Source organism: Streptopelia decaocto (assembly GCF_964273445.1).
Source record: "Streptopelia decaocto genome assembly, chromosome: 17".
Classification (NCBI taxonomy): domain Eukaryota; kingdom Metazoa; phylum Chordata; class Aves; order Columbiformes; family Columbidae; genus Streptopelia; species Streptopelia decaocto.
Window position 1 is genome coordinate 6,672,593 of NC_138672.1, and position 12,386 is coordinate 6,684,978.

At 42.5% G+C, this 12,386-nt stretch overlaps 1 protein-coding gene across 1 annotated transcript; it reads left to right on the plus strand.

Moving 5' to 3' along the window:
* Nucleotides 1–103: 103 nt before the first annotated feature.
* GLE1 (GLE1 RNA export mediator) lies at nt 104–10,562 on the plus strand. The gene is made up of 16 exons (XM_082067440.1): nt 104–234; nt 710–931; nt 1,955–2,080; nt 2,315–2,463; nt 2,771–2,831; nt 3,063–3,317; nt 4,094–4,322; nt 4,893–5,008; nt 5,157–5,226; nt 5,579–5,721; nt 6,796–6,986; nt 7,447–7,576; nt 7,893–7,997; nt 8,549–8,631; nt 8,804–8,867; nt 9,501–10,562. The coding sequence occupies exons 1-16, from the start codon at nt 139–141 to the stop codon at nt 9,567–9,569; spliced, it is 2,109 nt and encodes a 702-aa protein (XP_081923566.1). The 5' UTR covers nt 104–138; the 3' UTR covers nt 9,570–10,562.
* Nucleotides 10,563–12,386: the final 1,824 nt, after the last annotated feature.

Here is a 12,386-nt window from a genome sequence, read left to right on the forward strand (position 1 = left end):
TCCCAGCCCAACCTGTATTTTCGATTAAAAACCCCGGGGGGTGGCCCGGTCGGGATTCGAACCGCGGTCCTGGAGCTCGGCCCCGCCCCGGGCGGAAGCGGAAGGGCGGGGCTGGGCCCGGCGCGGCGGAGCGGTGCCATGGAGGCGCGGGCGCTGCGCTGGGAGACGCTGGCGGCTCTGAGCTCCTCCAGCAAGGGCCGCCTGAGCTACGGCCGCCGCTGGCCGCACGATGAGGTGGGGGCGGCTGGGGGCCCCTGGGCCGCGGCGGTTCCGCTTTGCACACACAGGGTCTGGGTGGCTGAGGTGGGATCCGTGACTGGGCCCGGCGGTGACACATTGACTCCCGCCTCCTTAACAGCCCCTAGGGCTGGAAATGTATTAGTATATATCGCGTTATGTGGTCTGTGCTGCCCGCTCCTGGTGTGTCGGCACCTGGGCCGCTCAGCTCCCCCTCCAGCAGGTCGGGTCCTTCCTCCTGAATGCATATCGCAGGGTTTGGGGACGAGGGGCTGGTACAGGAGAAGGGTCAAGTGTGGTGGTCCTGCAAAATAGGGGAACCCGGGGAAAGCATTGGAAAAACAGCTAAATAAATGAGTTTCTGAGCTGTGGTTCCAAAGCACCTGTTGATCTATGCCAGTGTTTTCGATGTGTGGTAATGATTCATTGCTTTCTAGATATGTGTCGTGTTCACAAAGTGTTTCCTCCCCAGGATCTCTTGGAAGGCTGCATGTCTCCCGTCATGCTGTCCCCGTACTCTGGCTGGGTCCTAGACAGAGTGGTTGGGCAATCGGCCCCAGAAATCGCACCCTCCAGAAGTTCAACGCCTAAAGAACCCGCTCCCCTCACAAACAGGTCGTCTCCTCTGGAGGTCACGGCTGCCGGCTGCCGGGGCTCTTCACCGCTTCCACCTGCACAGCCAAGCGAAACAAAGGTACCTCTGATTATAACCCGTGTGTGAGCAGCTGTGACAGAAAAGTGCCAACTTGCTGCCATGAATTGTCTGATAAAGTTTGGTTTGTGCTCTGTTTTTGTGGCGAAAAACATACTTCGTTTCAATTTCTTGTAGGATAAACAGGTGATGATAAAATTTGTATTAACAAGGTCTTCGTAGAATAATGTTTCATAGTGGGCCAGAAGCAAACTCCCTTTTTCACCATAACCGAGGAAAATGTAGTTGTAGCTGTGTAAGTGTATGGACTGATAGCACAGGATTCACCCGTTTGGAGAGATCAGGTCGCAGAGTGGGGTCAGGCCTGTCGCAGGATTCCCTGAGTGCCCCCTTGGGTTCTCTGGAGTCTTTGGATGACGTAGAATTGTCTTGGCTCCCTTTTGCGAGCTGGGCAATGAGCATTTGCGTTGTGGAGGGAATCAAGTTGATGGAGCACCTGAAAAGAAAACAAATATCTGTTGCTATGCATTAAATTATGACTTCACCACATAACAGTGGTACTGAGCAGTAAAGCTTTGCATGATCTTGCCCTCATTTAGACTTAAAAATGTATTGTGAGTAAAACATCTTAATAAAGCAACAAGATCTGATGAAAATTATAAGAGAGACTCTGAAGACTCCTCCTGAAGAATGATTCAAAGTATAAACCTGTCTTGACTCCTTCCAGTGTAACATCCTCACAGAATGTGAAGAGAACATGGGGACTCTGTCTGGCCTTTCTAGGTGACAGTCAGTTCTACAGGCTCTTGGTGTCTCTGCTCCCAGTTTTAGTCATTGGGAAAAATAATTATCTCAAATTCATGTAGGTGCTGGAGGATACTCAAAATGGTGAGGCTACACCACCAGGGTATGTAACTACTCTAAAAAGTTGTGCATTGATTGACTCCTTTGTCTGTTTCTCTAAAAATAATGAGTGGTTTAGGAGATTTCATTTACCCGATGTCTTCTGTGAGTTGCTGATGCTGTACTTGGTCACTGATTTTGCTTGTATTGCTGAACACGCAGGGAAATGGAGATCTTGGTCTGCTGGAAATGGATCACGAAGTGTTTCCAGCTCTTCTGCCATGTAAAGTCACAGAAGTCGAAGGCTGCATTCGGATGTACGAGGAGATGCACAGGCTGAAAGGAAAGGTAAAAAGTCCAAACCAAAACACAACAACCACCACATAAGGAAAAACACACACAAAAAATGTTGAGGATATATGTGAGTCGCAGGAGAGCTACATAATCAGATGTAACAATGCTCTGGTAAAAGTCTCAGGACAATAAGTTATCCTAGACATTGTCCCACTTTGGGTAATTGAATTTTTATCTTCTTCTTCTGCTGAAATGTCGGTGTTTTCCGCGTTGCGGTGCGATGTGCAGGAGGGGCTCAGGCAGCGGCAGGAGCAGCAAGAGCAGATGGTGAGGGCAGTGTCCGACCTGGCAAGTGAACAACTGAAGCGCTTTGATGAACTGAAGGAGCTAAAGCAGCATCAGGAATTCCAGGATTTGCAAGAAGTAATGGAGAAGAGGTGAGATTAGCTCTGGTAGCCTTAAAATGTTATAGCATTTAATCAAAGCGAGGGTTAATTCTTGTGCCTGACAGCTCTATGCTAGTCACTTGAGCTTGAAAATGTCACCTGCTGCTTTTCTTACATTAACTATCCTGTTTGTCTGTCAGAGTAGATCTCTGGCTACTGTTGAGGTTTCAGTGGTTAGAAAAAGACTATGTTTGTGACAGTTAAAGTTCCTTTACCTTGGCTTACTTTAAAAGTTACTTGCTGTTTGTGTTTTGTGCTTGTCTTGGACACAGTTTTTCTGTCTTTATGTGTTTTGTAGCTCAAAGGAGGCACAGGGGCAGCAAGAGAAGCTGAAGGAAGAACACAGACACAGAGCAAAGGTCTGAGACTTGTAAGAGTTTTCTTTCATAAAAGACCATGACTGCTCGGTGGGAACTGGAAAGACCAGTTGGTTTATTTGTATTTAGGTGGCGCTCCTGGAGTGAAAATGTGTTTTCTGGTGCTGACCTTGAGTTGCGGAAATGCAGTAACGGCAAACGTTGTAGGAGCAGGAGGGACCTCTGAGTCTGGAGTTATTTAAGTATATTGTGTGTCTTCTTGTCTTTCCCCAGGTATTAAACCTCAAACTGCGCGAGGCCGAGCAGCAGAGGCAGCGTCAGGAAGAGCTGGAGCGCTTGCGTAAGGAAGAGGGGCAGGAAAGGTTGCGCCGCCTTTATTCCATCCAGGAGGAAGTTCTGCAGCTCAACCAGCAGATTGATCCCAATTACAGACACAAAGACCTGCCAAGGATCGACCTTTCTGCGTACAGTAATCGTGGCAACCAGATCTGTGGGCTGGTGTCAGGACTCATCCGCACCACAAGTGAGGTAGAGGTTCTAGATTTGTTCCTAACTTGGGTTGTTATTCCTTCATAAAACTTCCTTAGTTGTCTCCAAAGGCAGCTTGTTGTGAGGCCATTAAAGAAGATGTCAAAGAAATGTTTTTAGATATTCATCCTATAAAGCATCTACTTTAAAAGGAAGATTCTTTTCTGGGGCACTTCAGCTCTTGTCTTGAAAAGGGCTTATAAAAATGCATGAGTATTTCTACAGGAGAAAGACTGAATATTAAATTCTGTAAACTCTCGATGCTGTTAACTTCCTTTTTGAGACAACCATGGAAGCGGAGTGCTTCATAAATTATTAAATATTCAACACATTATGATTCTCCTCTACTCATAAGCCTTTTTGCTGTAAGTAGGATTTTAAAATATTATTTCTCTATGTAATGGTGGGATACAAACCTTGAAAAATACAACACTGTCATAAGGCTAATTCTCTGACCCAGCTTCTCACAGCTGCATTTCTGCAGAGGAAGCTGCCTGGGCTTTGCTTTGGGTTTCCCTTATACTTGTCCAAGTGTGTTGTTATTTTTTGTTGTCCAAGATCTTGTGAGGTTGTCATGGACTAACATTATTTACAAACGTTATGACCAATGTTACGTAAAAAAAAAGGAGAAAAAGATATTTTCACCAAAGAGGATAAAAGGTGTAGTCGGCTCCCAGATTATCTGAAGGCCGATGCTTTGAAGGCTCCTCACTCTTGCTGTTCCCCTGCAGATAGTGGAACAAAAGACTGATGATTATCTCCGTGTTTCCTGACAGAGAGGTTTCCCTACTCAAGTGGATGTGGCCAACACCGAACGAGCGCTGCAGGAGATGCGAGGGTTGATCTCCAGCATGCAGCAAGAAATCGCTGCAGCTGTGGAAGAGAAAAGGAGAAGAGACGAAGAGGAAGAGAGACAAAAGCAAAAAGAGTTACTGAAAAAAGAGCAGATGAAGGCTCAGACTCCCGCCCCTGCACAGCAGTCAGGGGGAAAGCAGCAGAAAGAAGGTTGGTTACACCTTCTTTTTTTTTCTCCTTACACTTTATTTCACTGTTAGGCTAAATGCTACTTTGGAATCTTATTTTTGTGATGACATACCTTCTTGTAGCCTTTACTTTTAGCACAAGTAGCAAAATGGGTATAGGACTGCTGGCAGCAAACTCTTGAAATTAAACCGATGCAGCATCAATTGATTATATTAATGGGAGCAAAACCTACTCTTCCTAGAGAGTATGTCATATATTGGAATATAAGAAAATAACGTTGTGCTGCCTTGTGACTGTAGATGTGTTATGCATGATGTGACAAAACATACGAGGACAGACTGCTGAAATGGCCTCCTTGAGAGTAAAGTGAAATCCAGGTATCTTGCATTTATCAGCTACTAAGCTGAAGAAGGACAAGTCCTGTAGCTTGCAGACTTGTAGGTAATTTGTGAACATAACTTTTAAACTAAATTTGGGGGAGAAACACTCATGAAGCTCTTAGTTCCTTGCAATTTTTTAAAAAAAGTTTTCTTTAGGTTTTCTAAAGTTTCGGGCCTGTCTTAGTCTTCTGTTATTTTTTTTTAATACCAGGACTTCAAGTGAAGGCAGAAGAAAGTACCATGCAGTGGTACCGGCAGCTTCAAGATGCTGCTGAGCAGTGTGTTGCTTCTTTCAGTGAAATCAGCAACTGCAAAGACAACAATGAGGTACGAACAGATGATTAATACAGCTGAAGAGTGATTGTCTGAATTTCTAGGGAAATAGGACACCCTCTATTAACATTCTGCTCATCCAAACTGTCGTAGTGGTTTACTTGTCTTTAAAGGTTTTTAAAGTTGTTTCTTTGTTCTGCAGGTTAAGAAGATAAAAACAGACTTGCAGAAAGCAGCTACAATCCCTGTGAGCCAGATCTCTAGAATAGCAGGTCAGGAAAACACCAAGAACCCAATCTAGCTGAAGTGCCTTTTGCTGTAAAGATGTTTGTAGGACACAACGTATCCCATGTTTCTATAGCTTCTATCCCTACAACAGAAGGCTGGTGTGCACACAGCCTAAGTCTTTGCAGTACGGTGTTTGCTTGTGTTTTAAAGGTTTGTTGTTTCCCTCAGAGGCATCTTTCTTCAGGGTGCTTAAGTTCTTAAATCAGCTGTAGCAAACGTGCAGTTTGTGGTGCCTTGCCCTTCGGGATGTAGGTCTAATTTCTGTGAAGTTGATATGGTTAAGACTTGTCTGCTGGTTCCTTATCTCCTGCTTCTACATTCCTTATGTATCTGCAGGCTCTCAGCTGAGAGAGATATTTGACAAGATCAATAACCTGCTCTCTGGAAAGTCCGTTCAGAGTGGAGGGCGAACGGTGTCAGTGACGCAGCATCCGCAGGGGCTGGATTTTGTTTATTACAAACTTGCGGAGAAATTTGTGGTGAGGAAATGTTCTTTTTATTGGGATGACAAAGGTAGCTAGTGCTTTAAGTTCTTGTGGACACTGTCCTCTGTCTTCAACTCCTAAGCACAAAATTACCAGGTGTTTAGCTTGCATGTATTAATGTTCATATTGATTAGAGAAAGTCCTTTTTGGATTAAAAAAAAGAAAGGAGAAAGAGCTTAAGTTTATCTTCTCATCGCCTATTTTAGCTCTTCTAGGAGGAAGAACTAAATTCCAGGCTGTCAAGGGTTTTGATCGCAGGGTGACAATAAAACCGTGGCAGATGTATTGGTAACTTCCTCTCCTCCCGCTTTCCCCTTCAGCCCCTCCCTCTCCCCCTTCCCACTAAGGACCCGCAATCGGGAGGGAAAGGAGGACAGAGAGTTGGAAAAATGAAAAATGTTTTACAAATGCTACTAATAAGAATAGAGAAAATAATAGAAAATATACAAAACCAATCTTGAAAGTCCCGGCAACTGCAGAGCTGGCACCTGAAGTCCTGGACTGGACTCTGCAGCCAACCGGAGCTGGATTCAGTCTGTCACTGGCCTCAGTTCACAGGGACGACTAGCAAGGTCCTCTCCTAATGTTGGCCATAAGGAAAAGGGACGAGATCCTCGTGATCTCCCACTTTTATATGAAGTATTCACGTGAATGGGATGGTATACTCAGTTGGTCAGTTCCTTGGTCACCTGTTTCTCGTTGCCCCTCTCGTGAGATGTCCATCCATGCTTATCAATAACTTCGCATTCCATTGCTATGTTTACCAAAACATGTATCTGGTTCTCCAGGAAAATGCAGCTCATATGAAGCTTTAGCTGACAGGCAAATTCACTAAAAGAGAAACTTGTTTTTAACAAAACCAGGCACAGGTTTACATGTTACATATTTTGATCTATCACAAAACCGTGTATATGCTCAAAACATGGGGCTTTATCAGCTTTTCTGTGCTTGGCCACATAGCCATGGAAACATTAGGATCCTTTAGAGGAGGCTTATTACACAGAAAAGAGGATTTTTTTGATATGAGAAATGGAGGGGTGGGGACTGACTTTCCTTTCCCTTCCCCAGAACCAAGGAGAAGAAGAAGTAGCTTCTCACCATGATGCAGCTTTCCCAATTGCTGTGGTGGCCTCAGGAATCTGGGAGCTACACCCTCGAGTTGGAGACCTCTTTTTAGCTCATCTGCACAAAAAGTGCCCCTATTCCGTGCCATTTTACCCTGCGTTGAAAGAGGGGACTTCCATGGAAGACTACCAGAGGTAAATCCAGTACTGGGCTTCTTCAGCAGGAACCCTGCAGGGGTGAGGACTGTATTATTCTGGGTGAGCTGCGCTTTTCTCCATCCCTGGTTGCGCAGGCACTGTGATGTGCTGGTGTAGACTCTGGAGGCTCACTAAGAAGCGTGCAGCTCCCTGACCTTGTTTCCGTGGAGCACCCTGTGTCCTACAGCTTTGGAAGTGGCTCTTTTGCTTCTTCCTCATCCTCAAAGAACAGTTGATAGCCATAGCTTGATTCGGGTTGAAATATCCAGTACAGAACTTGAATATTCCACGTGGTAGAATACAGTGAAACATACAATCCAGAGGGTAATGACCAGCCTTGCGTGGTTTTGGAGTATCCCTGTGCTCAGTGCAGTTGGTTTAAAGTAAGCTGAGAACTGCGGGGACTCAAGTGAATGTGTTTTGCTGTACTAATACGGGAACATCTTCTCATACTTAGGATGCTTGGATATCAAGTTAAGGATTCTAAGATAGAAGAGCAAGATCATTTTCTTAAACGGATGTCAGGATTGATTCGTCTTTATGCTGCTATCATTCAACTCCGGTGGCCTTATGGAAACAGACAAGGGGTACGCATGGGTGGCATTATAGCTAGAACCTCGTTACTATCTCAAGAGTCTATTAAATGTGTTGTAAACATGATCTGTAGTTAAGGTTAAACCAGCTCATGATATATTTGATGGGAGATGGTCATAACCATCATCAACAGAGCAATGCAAAGTAATGTTTAGTGTAGACCTTTACTTTATATTTTCATAATGATCAAGTTTTGTTAGGCTGTTGTAAAAGAACTTAAAGGAAGTAAATCAGAAACCTGCCTTTTTTAAGTCCTGCATTTTGCAAGTCCTAAAACAAGCGGTGGGTAAGTTTTGTGTTGCTTTATAGGCACATCCTCATGGGCTGAACTATGGCTGGCGCTGGCTCGCTCAGATGTTGAATATGGAGCCTCTGGCAGACGTGACAGCTACGCTTCTATTTGATTTTCTGGAGGTAAGTGATGTAGGTTACTGGTAGTTCAAGGAATCTAAATTGGTGACATTTTAGTTTCTGAAGGGGTTGCCAAGGTGAGGGTCATTGTGATTTTAAGAGCTTTTTTTTTGTTTAACTTGTCCTGATTCCTTCAGAAAGGAATGTGAATATTTCCATGTTCTTGCAAATGGAGCTTTGGAGCTGCATGATTTAAAAACTTACGTTTTTATACGTGCAGCTCTTGTTGTATTTGGTCCCATTTAAGGTTCCTGGAATTTTAAAAATGGCCCTAGGGAAGGCTGTTATTTTTGGAGGGAGACTGGAGCGAGAGGAGGAATAACACAAGATTGGTATCAGTGGCCACCACGCGGTGAACAAGAAAAAAAAGAATTATTTTGGTAGCAGTAATGTCATTTAGAGGATTGGCTCAGTTTATTGTAGGCGTAGGTATATTCTTTTTAAATGTCTGGATAAAATACGAAGTGGTTGATATTGAAGAGGTTCATTGAAGTTGTTGTGCTGGTCTGAAACCCAGTTCTGGAATCTGATCTTTGTGGCTTTCTGTACCGCAGGTGTGTGGCAACGCTCTCATGAAACAGTATCAGGTTCAGTTCTGGAAAATGATGTTGCTTATCCGAGAAGACTATTTCCCAAGGTATGATATCTGTGCTTAGGCATGTGAAATAATCCTTGTTTTCTACTTGCTGACTGTTTGCTCTTAAATGACTCGTCCATCTTTTCCAATCTCTGTCATTCGCTCCCACACCCACCTGTAAATCAAACCCAACTTTCTAAGTAGATTTTGAAACGTGCTGTTATTTCTGCAGAATTGAAGCGATTACCAGCTCTGGACAGATGGGCTCCTTAATGCGTTTCAAGCAGTTCTTGGAGGTAAACCAATTTTTTTTCAGTTTTCAGGTGTTCTTGTTTTGGGTTTATTCCCCTTCATTCAACATATAAATCACATGCTTGCAGCACACCTGATAGTCCAGACCTGTCACTATGATGTAACCCAGCTTTTGTAACTTTTCAAATTACCTTAATGATACTCACGATGTTAAACATCTCACTTCTTTCTTACCTCGCATCTAATTTTTCTCAGTAAAAATGTGTTTTGATGATAAACGGCGCTCAGTGAGATGGGTTGCAGGGAGAGATGTGCAGGTTGTGGAGGATTCTGCTGAGTCATTTCTGGTGCAGCTATTTTCTCTTCTTTTATCAGTGGTTTGCTTCTTTGCATCTATTGTCCTGATTAGATGCATGAGGAAGTAGACACTGTGAACCGCTCTCTCTGGCATCTTGCATCGTTCTTTCTTAAGAAAGCTTGCAAAACTGTAAAATAATTATTTAAGTTGTTATGTGAATGTCAGATTATGATATTAAGACGTGAGAACTTCAGAGTTTGTACTTTCATTTCAAAATTAATTTGGGTACATTTTATTAGCAATGCTTTGAATGTCTCCAATAAGAGCCATCACATTTCCTGAGCAAATTAAGATACACATTTCTTTTTCTCTCCTCCAGACATGTCTACAGCAGAAGGAAATCCCATTACCAAAGGGCGCTCTGCAGGCTTCCTTTTGGAGATCATAAATCCGTTTATATATCTTTCTCCTTGGATGTCGGTGCTTTCAGACCTGGATTCCTGTTTACATGTAAATGGAGGAATGAGGAGAAAATAATTCCATCAATGCATTCATGTTTATTGCATCAAGGTTTATGTTGGGCAGAACAAACTTGCGTTTGTTGCAAATAATTTGAAGTTATTCTTTGCTTTGGATTTGTGTAAGTTTTTGTATAGTAAATTATGGAAAATTAAGGTGCTTCCTTCATGTGTTTAAACATGTGGAAGATGTTTTAAATAATAGTGTCTTGGTGACCTCTGGGCTTCAGAGGTTAAAGACTCCTGGGCTGAAAATGTGCACAGCGCTGTTCTGTTCCTGAAAGTGAAAATACCTCACAGCTTTATGAAGTCTTAACAGAGCGATCGATCTCGGAAACTTACGCTAGAACTTTATTTTTGTACTTATTACATCTGTCTTTTTATAATTCAGTTTTAGTTATGTACTTGCACCCTGTTTGTCTCAACAGCATCTGAAAACGACAGCGGGGCTGGTAAAGGCGCTTGGCCCAGTGGTGTTGACGCTTCTCTCTATTGAATGTGACTTTGCTCCACGAGTCAGAATTCTCCATTTCAGAGGGCAGACTCATGGTTTTAGAAGGTTTGCATGGATAATAGTAAATTCATGGGGCAGAGTTCCCAAAACTACAGAAATTCTGTGTCTGATGGAAGCTAATAATCCTTTTTCTTATTAAAAAAAGGTGGCAAAATGGTGCCTTAATTCCTTCATTTGAGCACTTTTGCTGATGTTCTGCCATCATTTGAGAGAGAAATAGTGGGCTTGGGGTACCTGAGGTGCGTTTTATAAAGGCTCTTCTTTTTATGTAAATGGATTTCTTACCGATGTTACTGTATTTTATGTATCAAGTACTGTAATACTTTTGTACCAATGGTGGATTATTCTGAGAATAGTTCATTCTAGAAATCTGTTTAAATTAATATTAAAGTTTGATTTTTCTTCTTAATCTGAAGCTGATGCAGTTTGGGTTTTTTCATCTATAGGAGCAGGATGTTGGTTTCTGTTGGAGAGGGATGGTCAAGAAAATCTACAGCTCTTTGGTGAATAAAGGAGATAAATAGTATTGGGAGGTTTGTCTGATTTACAGTGCGCTGTCCTTGAACTATTTTGGTGGCCTCTGAGATGAGAAAATTTGCTCCTGAGTTCTAGAAAGCAGCACGTTGTTCTGCAATATACTGTTGCAAATTAAAATTACTATTTTTACCAGATCGGTTTGTGTTCTTCCTAGAGACACCGCAATTGGAAGCTGCAGAAAGCGGAGTTGAGGCCGGATGAGAATCTGGATTTGATTTTTATGTAGCACTTGAGATTTCTGAGAAAAGGTTGTGATGTTCTTTGGAATTCAGGCCTTTAAAACCTTTAGCCTTGGCTTTAGAATTGGCTGGTAAATAAGTTAAATTTGCATTTGTTTTATATATTTTGTAAACTGACTCTGGAATTCTTTAGTCTGGTGTTACCGGTGATTGTTCTGGGGTACTGGAAATATCCATCTAGTATCCTTTACCAGATAACAGTGAAGCAATACGACTGGCATTAGTACACTTGAAAATGTTTGGGGTTTTTTATACCGAGTGGAGATATTTTAATTGCATCTTACATATCTACAATTATGTTGGAGACTCATTTTGCCAAGGTAGTAATTGGTACTGTCTGTTAGAAACAATTGTCTGTGCCAAAACACAGGGAGTGATTTGGTGATGTATATATAAGATAAAATAGCTTGCTGCTTTTTTTGCTGACAGGTATTAGGGTTTTCTAATGTTTTTGCGGGAAATATATTTTAATAAATAACAAACATGGTACCCTTTTCTGCCTCAGTAAAATGCACCCAAATACTGTTTCAAAAACACTAATAAGAATTTCGAATTGAATGAGTGCACTTCAAAAGAATCATAATAAATCAATATTTATTTTTAGATGTAGCTTAAGGTTGCATCTACTGCTTGAACTGATGGTTGACTTGTATTATTCTATTCTGGTTTTTGTCATTTCAGCAGTTTTAAACGTTAGCCATTTGGTATTCTGAAGATGCAGTGCAAATAAGGTCTTATGCAGGTATTCATGGCACTTTCATATGATATTTGTATCAAATCTGACGGAGAGCATCTCACCTATGAAAATCCTGCATTAAAATAGCCTGAGTCACACTGTTCCTTGGAGACAAGAGCTCCAGGCATCCCACAGGCTGCGATACAATGTCACTGCAAGTGTGGTTTTGCCATTTAAGTACTTTTATTAAATACAGCGTTATTAACTCAAAAATCACTCAAACCCACTCACCACTTTAATCCTATAAAGTTCTTGCTGCCTTGCCAGTTTTGGTTTTTTTTTTTTTTTTTAAAGAAATTAGAGGAGACCTTCTTTGCTGTGCGTGTTTTAAACATCCAGTTTATACTAAAGGCTCATTTTCCTTTGAATTTATTCATCAGCTTTTTAAAAATAGATTTGACAGGCGCTTGCAGCTTTTGCTGCCCTGTCCTTGCCCGGCCTGTGACTGTGACACCGCACGCGGCTTCAGAAAGACAGCCTTACCCATATATAATTTTAATAATGTAAAACTCCTGAGGCTGCTGCTTTGAGTCTGGCCTGTTGATTTGAATTGTAAAACCTGTCGCTCACCCTCTGCAGGCGCAGCAGCTCCGGCCTCCCAGAGCCCAGACTGACCCTGGCTGAGGAGACGGTGACAGAAAATCCAGCTGCCGCCCTGCTGCATGGACGTTTTAACCGATTCCTGATGTTATCTTGTATTTTTTTCGTGTCCGAGGCTGCT